This window comes from Diplotaxodon limnothrissa, linkage group LG19, assembly GCF_057381915.1.
Source record: "Diplotaxodon limnothrissa isolate DT_005_m linkage group LG19, D_limnothrissa_male_GT1.1, whole genome shotgun sequence".
NCBI classification, from domain to species: domain Eukaryota; kingdom Metazoa; phylum Chordata; class Actinopteri; order Cichliformes; family Cichlidae; genus Diplotaxodon; species Diplotaxodon limnothrissa.
Genome location: NC_140614.1, coordinates 24,486,033 through 24,504,399, shown reverse-complemented (window position 1 = coordinate 24,504,399; position 18,367 = coordinate 24,486,033). Strand labels below are relative to the sequence as shown.

Genomic DNA, 18,367 nt, shown 5'->3' with positions numbered 1-18,367 from the left:
TTACACTGATTAACATTCCATCATGTTAGGAGGGGCGACGAGATAGTTTCACCTCACCTTCTTGATTTCTGTTTCTTTTACTTTTTATTTATTTATTTTTTTAAAGAAAAACCTCCATCATCTCTCCCAGGCTTTTCTTTCTGTTTGCCTGCTCAAACACAATTATCCCACCCCTCCAATTTCCTTCATCGTGGCGCTTTTATTAAGCTTCTTTCTCCCTTCATATCCATTTTCTCCTATGGGTGTTTTAATGTTTTAGCAGGAGTGTGCATGTGTGCCGGCATGTCCTGGCAGGTCTGTTTCTCAGCCACCAGGCTTACAAGAACTTGCCCGACTAGCCCCATAGGGCCAGAGTTTGTGTACATAATTTACACGCAGACTTATATAGATGAATACTTAAAAATACAGATATATTTTTATATATGGACACAAACGCAGAAACACACATTTTATCACTGTGGCAGCGAGAGTAACAAAAAGGGGAAAATGACTAGGTGTTTCATTAACTATTCTGCACCTTTTCTGCTTTATTAAGACCTGTGACTCATGTTCGTCTCTACACCTGCTCTCTCCGGGCTTTTTGTGGCCGTTGGTGCAGAGCTGCGCCCAGCAGCTTGTGTGTGCGTCTGCTAGAGTGAAGTTCAGCTCATGAAGACTGCACACGGACACGGTATTTGACTTTAAAATCCAAACACTGCGGTCTGCGGACACGTCAGCTCTCCTGCCAATTTTTTGACGGATTCTCAGCGGGCGCAATTTCTCTTCTTTGCTTTCATTCCCCCACTTTTTAAAATGCAGCGACAAAAACAACATGTCAATATTTTTGAAGCTTCTCAGGCTCGTTCAGGCGGTTAATTAGTTGAATGCCTTTAACGGGGGCTTCTGTGTTGCTTAAAGCTACAAATTTATGTTTTGTTTGTCCCTATTTACACACAAGAATGGTAAAATATTAAAAAACACGGCCCAATGCATCGTTACTTCTACCAAACAGAGCTAAAACAATGCCAGAAAGAGCTGCTTTGGCATGAACAGCACTGTGTATCTACTAATTTCACATTTTTGCCTCTAATCGCAATTAAAATCTCTTTTCGGCGTTAAGAAAACTACATTTGAAGTGAATTCAATTATAATAAAACTCTGAAATCTCTCATTTCTATGAAATAATATCCTAGCTACCTACCTATCCTGAGCTTTGATAAAATGAACGTAAAATGTATTTGAGGAGGACTTTGATGTTTGAATATTTTGAAGGAAATCAAATTTGGTACAAAAAAATAAACAAAAAACATAAGTTACACTTAGGGCTGTCTTGACTATCGTTTGTTGGGCTTCAGACGTTGACAGTAAAATGATCCAAAAGAGGCAGAATTTCTTTTTTCCTTCTCCTCAGTGCATGCTGCTCTCCAACTTGCTGAATGGCACAGAAGGAGACAATTGACTGTAGAAGGACCTTCGTTGCTGAACAGCAGTTGGTTGACGTGAGAAAAATGCTACCAAATGTCTGCAAAGTTGCTAAATGTAGCAACAAACAGTCAAGCTGAAACAGGAAGAGGATCACTGCTTAGAGTGAGTCGTGTCAAACGCATAATTTAAGATGATATGGATTAAGAACGCAGTTTGCAATAAAAGTGCACCCAAGACATGAACACAAGATTTATAAAAACAAAACAAACACCCCCCCCCCCCCCCCCAAGACTAACCATTCAGTCTAAAAGAAAGCCCACACTCAACGGCTGAGGTTAAGTACTGTTCCTGCAAATTGTCAGCTATTTGAAACTATTAATCCTTAGTAACTAAAATATATTTCAATTTTGTTAAAAATGTGTGGTGCTTTCCACTATGCTTAAAATTGCATACAATGTCGCGCTAGTTAGCATGGTGTGGCTAGCGGTTTCCTTCCCAGCAGGTTAGCATCTACAGGACTGTGTAATGAGTAGTTACATGCTGGGTTACTATGACTTCCTTTTACTAAAACTGCCTTTATTGTTACATTTAGCCCAAAGTACTGCTGAGTCATGCTAGTTCTTGGCGCTGTTAACAGTTTAACAAAAAAAATGGACTGTGAAAAATTTGTTGAACGAATTCAGCTTACTGGTGCAAAAGCCACAGTTTCTGCCACAGGAACTAAAAAAAAAAAAGTAGTAGTAAAGACCGGAGTTTGTGTAATTAGTGTAAGAATTAGTTTAAGAGTAGAATAGCCCTTTATTGCCATCGTACATGTATAACAAAATTGCACACCTGCACTTTAAAAAAAAAAAGCTAACTGGACTTAAGGAATTAAAATGCTATTTTGACCTATGTATACAATTCCTTGCCGAGTTCATGGGTTCAGTCTATCATTACATTTACTCCATTTTTTTACTCAGTCTCAGTTTCAGAAAGGAAGATTATCCGGGATGACCGTCAGAGCTACACCTCGCTCCTCAGATCTGGTTTCAGAACCCCAACATATGAACGGAAACATCTTGAAGCTTCAAAACAGCGCTTCAGAAACCAGTAATGGATGCTACACCCATCTTTTACGCTGAATTTCCCATCAGAAAAAAGTGTGAAGCCTCAAGTAGCACCAGATAGTGAGGGGTGCCTACGTAACACCTTAGAAAAACAGTTAAATTGTGCTGTATGGGAAAAAATATATTAACAATAAAAAAAAATAATAATCAAATTAAATAAATATGAAAAAAACAAAACAAAACATCTTAACAGTCAAATATTATTTTAGGCTCTTACGCTCAGCACACAGTAATTGCAGGGTGCACAAAAAATAATAATAAAAATGACAATGACATATTACCGTTCACTGTATGCATATACTTTTACTTTCTATACAACAAAAAGCCGTTTCAAACTTTTAAAAGTCCTTCAACAGGCACTGGCATCCTTACATAAGACCATTTCTCCATAAAAATAGAGAAATGCAAAGAGTAGATGATGTTATGTCAAACATATTCAGCAGTATAAGATGGCCATTCTGGTTTGTATGTTTGGCTACCCAACTGCAACTAATAATTTACTATGCTATAGTTTTATGGTTGTATGGAAGCCCCAAACGCAATTTCATTGTTCTTGACAATGACAATAAATAAATAAATACTAAATACTAATTACCTCTTGTAAAAACATTAAAACCTGCTTGTTGAGCATGAAAGGTTAACTTCGGTAAGAGTTTAGATACATACGGTACATGCCCACACACAAACAAGGTGAGTCATAAAGAAATCGCTTCTCCATACAGAGTGAAAAACCACAAAAACAGATCGTAGCACCCAGAGCGTCACAGTCTTTCAGTTGTGACTTATTACTTGAGAGAGAAACGCAAGTAAAAGCCGGGATGATGAAAAGACATGAAGGTGGATGAAAGACACCTGGCGCACCTACAAGAAATCTTTACAAGTTAAGAAACCGTGTGTACAAGGCCACAGAACCACATGTCCATATAAACCGGTTATAAAAGAGAAAAAAGAGCAGGATGAACAATAAGTGTGCATATCTGTGTGTGCGAGTGTGTTTGTATGCAGTCGAGTGTGAGCCAGACTCCAACTGAGAGGGGAGGCAATAGCAATTCCCACTGACCTGAAAACTAGCTTGCCAGCCACCTCAAAATACAGAGGAATGGGAAAAAAGAGGGAGAATGTCAGTGAACACCAATGGAGTGAAAATACACATTTAGAAATAGTGGCGAGCGGTCGTGTAGAAAAGATTTGAAAGAGAAAAAAAAAATACCCAGGTGCAGTGAGGGGATTACAGAAGGAACGGGACTCGACGCCCCCTCTGCACCGCTGGCTCAAATGAGAAGAATGAGAAGACAAAAAAAAAAGACAGAGAGAGAAAACGGAGATTGACAGAAAACGATGGAAGGAAATGTGCACGAGGCATCTGCACACACCCAACAGGATGGAAAACAAGTGTGAGACAGTTTGTTTAAGTGCTGACAGGGACTCTGTATGGGTGTGTGGATGTGTGGGAGCATGTCCCTTTTTTTGCTTTTGTGACTCCCAAGGTCTCCCGCGGTCAAGAGCGGATCCCCTTTCTCTCTCGTGCCCTCTTTTCATACACTTATCCCCCGCCCCCCCAAAGCACACTCTTTTTTTTTTCTTTTTTATACACTCATTCCTCGTCCCCTCCCTCTCTTTTAGCGCAGCGCTGAATGGCCCTCTCTTTCTGATGAGTGACTGATGAATGAAGTAGCTCTTTGAAGTCAAGAGTCACAGCAAGGCCGGTCAAGCGTGAAGAGATGCCGGACAAAAGATGGCAGAGAGCGAGGGGAGAACGGGAAGGAAGGGAGGAAAAGAGAGGGAGGGGGGGGGGGGGGGGGGGGGGAAGGCACATGTGGGGGGGGAACAGTGAACATCATAAAGTCTGTAAGGGACGGAGGGAGCATGTGTGTGGCAGAGAGAGCACGGTCTGCATTTTTGCATGAGTGCCTCGGACTATTTGCATTGTGATGCTCAAAAGGCCAGCATCACGCAAATGGGAAATAGTCCAAGTTGTGATAAAGTGACATCTTTCTGGACTCCAGGGAGTTTCATGCACCTTTAATACCTCTACTCTCTTTCATCTATTGCTATAGACACTCAGAAGCAGAGAAAACGGCTACTGCCTAGGTCTTTTTTCCTGTGTTTTTTTTTTCTTCTTCAAATACTGTTAATGGTACTTCTCTTTATTTTGTTTCGGTGGTTTAAGTGTTGCATTACAGTTAGTATCTTGCCTTCTGCAAATTAATAGCCTTTTAGTCCTATAACCGGTATTTGTCTTTGTTTATGCGTAGTGTTTCTGAGTATCAGCTGCTTAATTTGAATCTTTTTTTTTCCAAAACCCTCTGCCTCGCCACCTCTTTCAGTCAACACTGTGTTTAAATTACTTTCCTAGCAGGGAAAAAGGAAAAAAAGCTTAAATAAAAGAGAACAATCTCACTTGTTTTACTCATTTTCTGGGAACACCTTGCTTCACAATGACACACTCACCTCTGAAAGCTTCTCTGTGCTTAAAGGCTCATTGGTGGTGGGGTAACGTTTGTTCAAAGCTTTGGAGCTAACACCTCAAATTACTTGGCTTTCCACTAGAGGAGAATATGAAATTCATAGACGGCAGCGGAGTGACAAGAAGTCATTGGGAAAGCGGTTTGATAGTTATTACTTTGGCTTCATTTGTCGAGTAAGTACAGACTGGGATGTGCAGCCAAGTCCAATTTTCAGAACAAGCGAAAAACACAAAAACAAAGACTGAACGATTTCAATACATCTCGAGCTCTTAATATCCAGTGTAGTAACAAGGCATGTCTTATCAGCATTTGGTGGGACTTTCGGATCCCATTTGCCTTCAACCATGGGGAGAAGACTCCATTAAAGGGAAGCGCACATAATTAACTGTTTGCCTTAAAGAGGCAGGATAAGTCTTGTCTCTCATAAACATCTAATTTACATACTCAGCTCTAATTGGGCTGTTATGTTCTACTTTCCGGGACATGACAAAGCCCTCTTAAGCACCGCTAAGTGATGCGTTTTCATGCGTTTGAACTCGTCAAAGCTCCTTTTTTGGTCATCTGTTCGGTTGTCTAATAAAATATTTTTTTAGGAGGTAGCAGGACTACCTTGGAGATAATTACAGCATACCAAAATTTCCGGGGTTTAGGCCGAGACTGGAGTGGAATGCTCGAAAGCGTATTAGCAGTGGATGCCATTGACTAAGTATGAAAATAAACTTTGAAACAGATGTTCAGGCTTAGTTGGGGAGTTATCTAAAAATATCCGCAACGGGCAGCACCAGGGTGCAGTGGTTAGCACGGCTGCCTCACAGGAAGGAGGTTCTGGGAATCCACACTGGTCGGCTGAGTCCTTTCTTTATGGAGTTCACATGTTCTCCCTGTGCTCGAGTGGGTTCTCTCTGGGTATACTGGCTTCCTCCCACAGTCCAAACATGTGCATGGGGTTAGGTTAATTGGGATTTCTAAATTGGCCATAGGAGTGAATGTCATTTTCAACAGTTGTCTGTTTCTCTGTTATCCCTGCCATAGACTGGTGACCTGTTTAGGATGTACTGGCCTATCCTCTCCCCACGACCCTGATTTTATAACTGGTAGAAGATGGAAGGATGCAATGTTCAAGTGGTTGGTTATGGTATTAGCCTTGCCTCTCCATGTGTATCTACTCTAATAAATACAGCAGTTTTAAATATAAGACACTAGACTGTCTGCTGAAAACAGTGCAGCCTCAGTGGGACTGGATTTTCTCTGCCTATTAAAGCCTAAGTAACCAATCTATATGGTTGTTAGGACAACTCCAGGGGAAAATCTGAAATATTGATACACTTTGTATCCTTTTCAAGTACTAGTCTAAAAAATGTCACAACACTCTACTATGCATCTGTAGGAGCTCCTGAAGTAATTTAGTATTTTTTTGCATTTATTTGACAGGCTAACAAAAAGTATAAAACTAGAAGCTGATGGAAGTTTAGTATCTTACTTAAAGACTGTAACAACACAAAGCTGTCGGAAATATTACATATCATGGGGGATCAAACCAGTGATCTCACTGTTACAAGACTTCGTCCTAAACTTCTAGTATAAGGTATCAAAGGAGATATTTTAAGGAATTGACGGGCTTAGCAGACATGAAAGACCCACTCCCTAGAATTCCCTTTGTAACTTGGCAATTACCCCAAGACCACCTGATTTTTCTGTCTGTGCACATGAGGGAAAAAAGGCACAGACAGAGGGTGGGGGGAAAAAAGAAACCCGTCGTACAGTTCCCCAGGGTGAGAGAGGGAGAGAACATTATACTCCTCCTGTGTTTATCTCAATCTCACATCAGATCAGATCACTGGCGGATAAAGGCGCATCCTGACACATCACTTCCTCTCTCTGGAGGAAGCTGACATGCGCTGGGGACTCGGAATGACAGCGGTGGTGGCGCGCAGGATGAAGAAGTTTTTTTTGACAGAGCGAAAGAGAGAAGGGGAAAACAAAGGTGAACCTGACATACTTGCAGCCCAGATCCACAGAGCCAAGTGAGATGAAGAAGAGGAGGAGAAGGAAGAGCGGCAAGAGACAAAGAGGTGAAGAGGCACTAAGAATAGTATAACTGGATTAGCTTTAACGCTGACCTTTATTTGGCAGAGTGACACTCTCTCACTCGTCTCTTTAGTGCAGTTACAGGAGAGGCCTGCCCTACATTTAAAGCTCAGATCAACAAGAGTCGGTGCTGATTTTCAAACAAGGAGACGTATGGATTTAACTCTTAACTCAACCAGGCCTCTCGCATAATCTGTGTGCGTTTGTGTGCAAGAAACATCTTTTAGTAGCTGCCACCTGACAGCTCCTCATGCGACTGTTTGTGGTACAAGTAATCAGCTGCGGTTCGCCTTTAATTCTGCTCAGCACAAAATAAAAATCTAAATCTCTCCGAGCAGCCCGATGAAGTTTTTATTATTTATGCCCAGCTACAGATGGTGCACAGAGGGCTGAAATGAAACCAGAAGTTCGGGGGCTTGTTTCCAGAGTTAAGACAAAAACACTCAATGTCACCAGTGGCATTTGTAACATAGAACTAATCCGACAGAAGAATCCAAGGGCGAGTCAGGAGATGCCAGTTTGGATGAGAGGCGGCAGCGAGTTATGGAAACAATGGAACAGAGGCGAGCGCAGATGTGACGTCACAACTATCGCTCTGTTCATACTGGAGAAAAGAAAGCAGCGAGTGACTTTTTGTTGTTCGGTTTGTCCTTGTTAATATTTAAAGTGACCACCGTCGAGCTTTTTCGCCTTTTAAAGCCTTTAGAAAATGTAGATATTATTATGCAACGTCAATCTTATTCATGTAAATGCAGTGATTTTGGAGACACATCCCTGGGAGGGCCTCAGAAACAAGAAACTGCATCATCTGAAGCTGACATTGTGCAGAAATAATGGTAAGGTGCACCTAAATGTTCACAAACACACCTTGGCTTTTAGGAATTGTAACAAATCACAGCTCAAAGCTCATTATTTGTATTAGAAGATAATCAGAAATATGCATTTTCAGTGACGCTTGGCAGCAATGTAAGCAACACATTTCATCTGTGGTTTACCAGGCAAACATGCAGTCACGGGCAGGCTCACAAATCAAATTAATGTACAGTGCTGTGAACACAGATCCCACAGGACACACATTCACACGGCACACACACATGCACCAATGAAGTTAGAGGACATGCACTCGCACACAGACACACACTGCACTTTCAAAACAACCAAAACAAAACAAGGAGCAACTCTGGTGATCTACAGCTCTGCCCTAAAGCAAAGTACACAAACCAAGTGTAGCAGAACGAGGAATTTCATTTTTCCCCCACTCTGGCGGGACCCTCACATGCAAACACATATGAACACACACACACACACACACACACACACACACACACACACACACACACACACACACACACACACAGAGACAAAAGAGGTCCTGGGATGGCATGACGGGCAGAAAAACTGAGAAGGATGATGGGTAATGATGGGAAGAGGCGTCAAATAGTAGCAGGCAAAACTGTTTTTTTTGGGGGATCGGTAAAAGTTAGCTCAGTGTGTGTGTGTGCATGGGCGTGTGTGAGCAGAGACGGTCACAGTCAGCTGAAACTCCTCCCCCTAACTCAAAGAGGCAGTGCAGGATTTGCATTTTTCCCACAATTCAATTAACACGCTTGTCAGCCTCGCCTCTCCGTTCACATGCCTCCTTTGGCCATCTCTCGCTCGCACACACGCAAGCACGCACCCACAGACACACATCAGCTTCGTGAATAGATTATTCATAAATCCTAGCATGCAGAAAACGGTCGCATTTATTTGTTTGTTAACAAATAAAGGAGAGGGAATGCACACTGAGAGATGAGGAGCAGCTCCGGGTTCACATCCTGTCTGGACTTGTCATATTGAGGGACGTGAAAAGACAGTGCCGTTAATGGATGCAGAGAGAGGCTTCCCCTAGGGATGTCTCCTTCCCTCTCTCTCTCTCTGTCCTTCTCCATCTCTGAGGAAGGAAAGAAGATGTGAGGGAGGGCAAAAGATGAGAAGTGCGATCAAAGAATAGGGAATCATTGGGTGTTAAAAGAAAGACAAGAAACTCAGTGTTGATATGTAGCGAGAGACCAGACAATGGAGACAAGGCCAAACCTCATTTAGGAACCAGAAATAAGCCACAGATGCGCTGACTTTGCCGCGGGGCTGGCTAATGACTCCAGCGAGCCTCTTGTCTGATTAATAGACTGTAATCCCATTCTCATGGACAGCATACCATAGCATTCCGCAGCACCACTCATTAACCACTATAGAAATGCTCACTAATCAGCCAGTCGCTTTTAGCTAGCAAAACTAATGCTAGGCTAGGATAATCAATAGGCGGTAATCCTGTTGGCGGAGCTGCTGCAGCGTAACACCCCTTATTAACAGCCATAGAAATGTCTGCTAATCATTCACCGCACGGTTATTTGTCCACAGGGCCGCAGAATCACTTCGGTGGCGGTGGCGAGGGTTGACATTTGACAGTCGGCAACAGAGGGTGGAAGAAAAGGAGTGACACACAGAGCGGTAGGGGCTGTGTAATGATTAAGAAACACATCACTCCTGCTTTTCTGTCCCGCGCTCATGCTCTCTCTGTCTGCGTGTCTGTCGTCCGTCTTCAGCATACATCCATACTGGTCTGGTAAGACTCTGCTCTATGTTACTGTCATTCAAGTTCAATCAATCAATGACAAAAAAAACCCAACCTATCTAATCCATAGCACTCAATCAATAATGAAGTCTTGCAGGCAGGGTAATGATAACCTTTCACATACCATCAATGGAGACGATGTTTAGCAGTCCCTCTACTTCTCCTGCCCTTACAATCCACTGAGGTGAAACAGCTGCGGCCAATCAATTACGTGCAATGGCCTCAACTCGGCTTCACTGTACTGGTTTGATTTCTGTGCCGGTTCATGTTGACTTTAAGGTCGATTCTGTAATGCCCAACGTCAACAGTTTGGTTCTAATCAGACATTTGCATCCCTGATCAACCAAAGCCAACCTTTCGTTTGCTGCAAAACGTCTGCAGATGGTCTCCGTGGCACGGAGTCAAACTAAAACCCTGCGTATGTGTGTAGTGATGAGGCCCAACAGAGGTATTGGCATATTCTATTGAGCTAAAGTCTCAGCTCTGAATCCTGAGGCTGTGTTATGCGTTGACGCAATGACCTGAGAATGAACCTGAGCTGAACTCCTGAAGTCAACGCGAAGCAGCAGTGAAGCACAGACCTGTCAATTCTACGTTACCAAAGGAGAAAACAGATACAGAATCCATCTCAACTTTTTCTAACAGTAGAGAAATAACCATTTTATTTGAGGACATCTTGAAACAGCATTCAACTAAACAGACTACAAAGAATCAAAACCTTTACTTAACTTTTAAAAATCCCCAAAACAAAACTATTTGCTGTATGATAACAAATGATTATCATTTTTCCCAATTCAAGATAAAGCTAAATGACGAACTAGTAGTGCAGTGTTTACCGATCCACCTGACATTATCCACTGTCCTGTCAAAGTCTCAAATAGGCTGTGAGCAACGAGTTGATATTTGAAGCTTTTGGCACGTCTGTGGTGGCTTCATTATTCGAATCCACACTAAAGCATTTTAAGCTTTAAAAAGAAAACTTTAAATAAAACAGGTTGAGCAGCAAGAACTTTGGATTATCGGCCTGGTGGCAGCTTGTACAGATATACAACCTATAAAGCTTCTTTCGGTATGGTCCTGCAAACGTGCATAGAGAGTGGTCTTCGCCCAGTCCTCTAAAATTCTAACTGTGCATTTCTGGAAGTTGATGATGCATCGGTCTGCCGAAAGATGGACTGCAAACGTGCTATCCCTGCTGAACCACAAATTCTGCTTTATTCCTAAGGGGTCGCCGTAGTGGATGGATCTGCATATTTAATTTGGCATGGATTTTTACACTGGATGCCCTTCCTGTCGCCTCCTACAGCAAGTGTTTGATATTTTACTTAATTACCAAACAGGTCATAACAACTGTCATTGATCAATTGTGTGTCCTTTGAAAACTCCATTAATCTACTAATGTTCCCACGACTAAATGTAAACATCCATCCAGACACTTATCACTGCATGTCCACTGTACAAACATGATATTCATCAGGTAAAGTAAAGCAGCTACTGGTATTATTCATGAGAGATAAACCCAATCAGAGCCTGGTTTCTAGGAAGATAAGCAGGCTTGCCTGAGAAGAAAAGGGGATTTGAGTTCATGAACGGAATAACTGGCTGGACTGATCTGGGAATGTTTGTCGGGAATACTATAACCGCAGCCACAGGATGAACGGCCGTAACCGGCTTTGGTGTTCCTGGCCGGCAGCGCTTAAACCCAGCTAATCTGATTGGATTAACACTGACCTGCCTGACTACACATGAGCGCGTGCATGTGCTCGCATAGACAAACACACACACGCACATATGATATGCCAATCAGCCGTGGCTGCCTCTGCAAAGTTAATCTGGATGCTGGGTTGCACTGGCATCATGCTGGGCTACCACATGCATACGCATCCGCTCTCACGCCACACACACGCACGCACGCGCACGCACGCACACACACAGCCATCTTAGGGTGCAGTGATTTGTGCTGTGAATCTGAAACAGACCTATTGAAAGAAGAGTAATGCCCAGTGCTTGACAACCGTGCTAATTGACTAGCCCCCTCCCCAGCAATGAAACTAAACGTTTTCACCCCTCCATCCTTTATCTTTCCAATCATTCCCTGACAGCTCTCCTCTTGTCCCACACTCATTCCATCCTCTTCCTCATATTGCTCTTCATCGCCGCCATCTCTTCTTCTGTTCCCCCCCTGCCATCGTCCCCTCCCCTCCCTCATACATGTAATCATTCATTAGAACCAAGGCAGTTGTCCATTAGGCAAAGCAGCCATTTTGGAAATTGCAGCAAATCTTCCATGAAAAGACATTTCCTCTAATGCAGTAGTCACGCTCGGGGGGAGAGCGAGAGAACGATGGCAAAGGAAGGAAAGAGAGACAACGGGCCCGAGATGGATGGAAAAGTGAAAGAGAGACAGCAAGAGAGCCCCCAGCCATAAAGCCACCAAGCAGAAAGCAAGCCTGCTGTTTGATTAGAGTGACACCGTCATGTGGACGGAAGGAGGGAGGAAAGGATGGAAGGAGAGGGAGGGAGGGAAAGTGTTCTAGAGAAAAGCCAAGGGGGGCTGAAGAGGAGGTGGGGGAGAAAGAAACAGGGAGCGATTTGAAAGAGGACTGAGACTAAGGCAGTAAAATTAGCCCCATCACTTTGCTTACTAAGACACTCTTTGACATGCCAGGATTAAAAAAAAGAAAGAAAAACAGGCACACACAGTCATGAGATGTGTGTGTGTATATATACACACACACACACACACACACACTTCCAGAGGACAGATGGTTTCCCCCATTTGAAAGTGGTGCTTTAATTTGAGTAAAGTGATAGGAACCTCCTTAACCAATTAGAAGCGCCATATCTTAAGCATTGCATTTGACTGTTTGTTTCACACACTTATTAGTGGACGTGTGTGAGCGCGAGATAGTGTGTCCCATGGGATCAGTGGGGAACATTAAAACTGGTATAAGGAGTGGGAAGATGACAAATCCACTCTCAGTGGCGCTCTGCTAAGTAAGTGAGTTACTTTCTCCCACAATGCCACTGTTCATATCGATCTCATCTAATCACCAATCAAAGCCAGACCTGTCTCCCCCATTACCAACTATTCATCACGCCGCTGCTTGCTCCTTTTAATGCGCGTTGCTCTGAAGCTGCCACATTTATCTCCACACCAAACTATGTCCAATCAACTGTTTTATTTTCTTCAAAAAAAAAAAAAAAAAAAAAAAAAAAAAAATTAGGATTCACTGTATTTAAAAGAAAAAAAAAAAAGAAACCATACTTTATCTACTTTCTTCAGCGTTTTTAAAGCTGCTGTTACGCTCTCTTCAAGTGGAAATATTCAGAAGAAATGGTGCAACAGACTCATCTGTTCAATCAATAACTAATCCAGCCATAACAACTGGGCTTGGAAAGTGTTACAGCATCAATACAAAACAGCTCCCAAATCCACAAATGTTTTGGAAATCTCATAAGGGTAATTATGATGCTCTCTAGCTCTTATTAAAAGGGCAACATGCCCCCATATAAACATAATTAGAAACAGTTAATAAATTAGGCAACTGTCAAATATCGCAGAATTTTATTAATGGATGCACTTGTTTGGACAAAAACCATATTGATACTTCTTTCACAAAAGGCTTGAAAGTATTTTTTGGTTTTTTGCTGGTATGCTTAATCAGCAGAACGAAACAAGCAAAGACAAAGTTCTTTGATTTCATCATCACGTTAAAGAAGTTCCCAAAGTCAAGAGTCCTACAGCCTACTTAAAAACCTGAAAATCCCATGGAATCTGTGATTGTGATGCGTTTCCTTGAAATTTTTATTTAAAACAAACAAACAGAAACAGGCTCTTGGCTATAAATTGCTAATGCTACCAAGTCATATGCAAACTGCTGAGCCCAGTGAGTGACCCACCTGCCACTTTGACACAAACTTCAATACAAAAGCAGTAATGAGTACTACCACAGACTAACCAACCCATATTACCAGTTTTAATTAACGTTTGACATCAATACACAAATTTAAATAAATATGGAACTGTACATACTTGAGTAATCTCAAACTGATTTTCTATTAGTAATTTGCCCCACATGCAATACTTTTGTGGCCCACCAGGGGGCCCCGCCCGCAATTTGGGAATCACTGCATCAAAGCATAAATCAATTAAAATGGGATAAAATATAATCAAAAAATTAAAACAATGTAAGAATGAAACATTTCATTAATGATAATTACATATTATATGAGTCTTAATTTCACTCCAGCTCAGTGTGTGCATCTGCTCTGTTTTACTGTCATTTCTCTCCTCTGCTCTGTTTCACCATGTGACTGAGCGACGAGTAAAAGCTTTAAAACACTTTAGCTCCACTTAAACCCAACGACAACCCCAGCGTCCGAAAGTCAGCCCTAAAATCTCCTAGTCATCATTATTATTTCTTAATATGCATCCCACATGAAGCTAGTAGCAAGAGACAATGCTGCAAGAAGCTCTGCTGGTAGAGAAGCCAATCCTGACCACGACCCTGGTGGCTCTCCTGCTGATGTCATTACAGCTGCAACCCCACCGATAAGCTTCCTCAACCCTCCCATCCACTTCTGGAGACAGTTAACCTCGGGGAAACACTGCAAGGCTAACCCTGGTAGCCTGCTACACGGATGAAAAGGACTGGTGTGCTGCCAAAACACTGTGGGAGAAAGCTCATCGATTTTCATTAAGGGCGTGTGAACATAAAGACATAGACATGAAATAGATGTTTGGCTTACATTAAAACTCAGGAAATATCCATATCATATAGAGCACAGCATACCAAGCAAAGCCAAACTGAATGAGTTTGGGATGTATTCACATACCCTTACAGTAGTAGTAGTGGTAGCCATCTTTAGTGACTTGTCCACTATTAAATCTTAAATATGTTTGTTTGTCTGGACTTTATTCAGGTTTTCCTGCAGATATATATTTTCGTTGACAGCCAGGTGGTGTATTTATGTGCCTCAATCCAGCTGATGGAAATGGTCCTAATTCACATTTTATTTTTGCAGCATTTGAGACGTTTGTGTAAAATCCACTCGACAGCTGTATGAGCGCACAGCTGCGGAGAGAGGGATGCTGGATCTGTCAGCACAACAACTGCTCCTGCTACATAGGTCTGTTTTAAATAATCATTTTCCGTTTCACACAGACATAGATTCACTCAAACCCACTTCCTCAAACATAAACGCACTACGAATATACGCAGTTGATCGGAAAGCTGCGGGTTGGGGGGACACCGAGAAATGCCACACTGACACCTTTAAATTCACGCTTTAACTCGCCTTTGCACGACAATGCCCTCAAGATAAATGCTCCCAGCATTATAAGAGTGCCACAAGAGGACCGAACAATGAGGACAGAGGCCAGAAAAAGAGGCAACGAGGGAGAAAAAGGAACAAACAGAGCCGTGACAGAGAGAGAAACAGAGAGCGCTTCTTGTTTCTTTGCAGTTATTCACTTCTCTTCTTTGTGAAAGTTGCGCTGTACACAGCTTGGAGCGGCACAGTTTCCTTTAGGCCGTTTTTACCCTTGCAGTGCCTTGTTTTTCCTGCCCCGAGTGCTCAGACAGTCGATTACACCCGGGCCAAGCGATCGTCTGTCATCTGTGCTCTCACCCGTGCATATTTACTCTCATCTTCTCTGCCTTCTTGTCTCGTTCTTTTCCTGTGGCCTCTTCAGGTGCGCGCGGGCTCAGAAACTGTTCACAAAGTGATGAAAGGCAGTTTATCCTGCATCCACGGTGATATCTCAGCCCTCCATGCAGAATGGCCGAACACGTTATCACCTCTGCCCCAGGGAAACCACAGGAGTCAGGACAGACGCCAGTAGCAAATACCACTGCTAGTGTGTGTATGTGTATGTGTGTATGCGCATCCCAGTGGTAATAATCACCCGGATTAGAGCGGAGCCAAACCCCCGCAGGGTCCCCCGATCTCCCTCCCCCTCTACCAGCCAAGCCCAGCCCAGCCTGCAGCACTGATCCCCCAGTCTGAGCAGCCATGGGAAGCAGAGCAGCCGGCCTGACATCTCCACCACGCCTGGCTGCCAGACAGACAAATTTCCACAATTTCTAATCCCTCTTTGTCCTATTGATCATCCATAGCCAAAATAAAATATTGAACAAGCTCAGACAACACAAAGACACATAACCCATTCAACAAGCGTACCCTTTAACCACAGGGGTGCAGTGAAATGGAAGTTGATACAGCCGTCAATATGTCTGGGTGAGGGATGCAATATGTGGGCAACAACAATGGGGAAGGCGTGGAGAAGAAATGGGTTATAACTTAATAAGATGCGCATTGTGTCTGGGTACCTCGCAGTCAAAGCGAGGGATTATTACTGAGCGGAAATGTTGCCTGGATATATTACAGCCCTCCTGAAATAAATTCAGCCAAATCTCAGTGTACGATTCAGTGGGAGGGCACCCTGATATTGGCACCGATCAACAATTGTCAGAGATGCTGCTGAGCTCCTGTGGCATTTCGTGACAGTGTAGTGTTGAAATGTCAATCAACATTTGCCTCTCAGCATCTATTCTCGACCTACAGATAGATGACTTTATGAAAATTATATGGTAATGCTGTCCCATGCAGAGAACAACACATCCGTGAAGAAGCTGTGGGGATTTTCATGCGTTTGTTACATTCGTTTATGAGACTATAACACCTTTATATTACCCTCTGTTGTGCTTTATCTTCTCTGGGATCACAATAACAATCCTGCGATTAAAAAAGAAAAAAAAAACCTGCTCCAGGTGGACTTTTGATATTTTTATGAGGAGAGATGATCTTTAAACCAGTGACTATTATGCCTTTTAAAATGTCTCCAGGGGGATGAGGTAAAATATGTCATGAACAGAAAGAAGCTGCTAAGAACTGAAAGGCAGTTTGACTGAGTGACATAAGTTTATTTATCAACTGTAAGTTTTTACGAGCTTTCAGTGACCTTATTGTACCTCCAATGGAGAAGAGCTCTAAAGTTTCAGACAAACAAAATCCTCCGCAGTTTGGGGGATTAGAACCTAAACCACACTTTGTGTCTTTTCCATAGTCTACAGTAGCCTGACTACACCAAACACCTCCCAGTCTCACCTCAGGGATTTCTGCTTGTTCTCCTTCTTGTTGAGGACCCCTGGCACACAGTTGGTGAGCTCCGTCCAGTCTGCGTGTAAACCGCAGCTCCAGCCGGTGGAGAACCGAGAGAACAGCCAGGTCTCCTTGCGGTTCGGCCGGTAGCAGGTACACTTCTTCTGGCCCGGTCTGCAGTCGCAGGGGACCTCCAGACGGACATTCTGCACCAGGTGCCTACCGAAGGTAGTCCCCCCGGTCTTCTGGATGTGCAAAAACACGATCACGTCCTCCCCTTTAATTTGGAAATCAATCGTCCTCTCCAGGTCCCTAACGGGGAAGTAGTATTTCTTAACGTAGTGGGGGTCCGGAGTGGGGAAGATGTCCCCCTCGTCTTCTTCCGTGAAATAACCGTGCGGGGAGCCGAAATTGATCACCCCGGGGGCCACGTACTGATAGAGAATCAGCATAAAACACACGGATCCGACGACGATCAACAAGAATTTGCTGCTCCTCTCGACCATGATCCTTCCCAGTGCGGTCCCTACAGCACGCTACCATTTCCCAGTCAAGCCGGCAACGGGGAGCAGGGCGCTCGGCTTCTTCATTTTTGCTTTCCCCCCTCCGAGAAGGAATCGTTTTCGGGGCTCAACAGTGGCTAATTCCGCTTCGAGGCGACCGGCGAAGTTGGCTCATGGCTCACCGCGACCGTTCAACACCGTGAAAGACGCATCGTAACTCGCTCGGAGAGCCCCTCGGAGCCGACCCGCTCCAGTTTCACTTTACTTTGGTGTCCAGTCAACACAACAGGCTCACTGCATCACAGTGGAGCTATGTACCCAGGATGCAGCGCGAAACCTACCTTTCAACCTCTCTCACTCCCTCTCTCTTTCTCTGAAAATCTAGTGAAAGGAGAATCGCTTTAATTTGTTGGTTGACATGTAACGACCGCGGCATTTGCCAGCAGCCAAGAGACAGCGAGATCGAGCGTTACAGTAACGAGCTGTAGTTAAATACTTTGTATTGGATTATTTTACAAACAGGGGGATTTGAATGAGTCATAGTGGTTATAATGTTGTATTCTGAGTTTATGTTTTCACTTTCAAAATACATTTGCTCTTTTACTTTTATTGTTTAAATCCTTCAGTTTTTGCTTTTTCTCATTAATATCAGCGTAGCTTTTAGACTTTTTTTCTCCTTAAATTATTCTAATGTGGAAGCCAAGATTCAAAGGAGTTCTGAGCAGACAGATAACTAAAAGTGAACTAAAAAGTGGGTGTGGAAAAAAACATTAACACATAAATGGTAATAAAAATAAAACCTATAGTTTAAAAAAGTAATAGGAATTTCAAAGTTTAAAAAAAAAAAAAAAAAAAAAAATATATATATATATATATATATATATATATATAATATTAAGTGAAAATGAAAACATTTCAGACATTTATTTCTTTTTTTTTTTTACTGAACTGGAACTCAACTCTGGGAATTACTTGGAACTCAACTGATTTGAAAACAGAAACGAAACAGAAATCAATACCAAACTATAAATACCAAATTCTAAAATTAACTGATAGGACACTTTGTGCTGGCAG

At 42.8% G+C, this 18,367-nt stretch overlaps 1 protein-coding gene across 1 annotated transcript in view; it reads right to left on the bottom strand.

Annotated features, from left to right (window-relative positions):
- Positions 1 to 17,628, bottom strand: part of hs6st1a (heparan sulfate 6-O-sulfotransferase 1a) — a 60,016-nt gene extending 42,388 nt beyond the window's left edge. Inside the window, exon 1 of the mRNA XM_085343040.1 lies at positions 16,797 to 17,628. Coding sequence (XP_085199166.1) covers positions 16,797 to 17,296 — 500 coding nt within the window. The 5' untranslated portion in view covers positions 17,297 to 17,628. The remainder of the gene's footprint in view (positions 1 to 16,796) is intronic.
- Between the last annotated feature and the right edge of the window lie 739 nt (positions 17,629 to 18,367).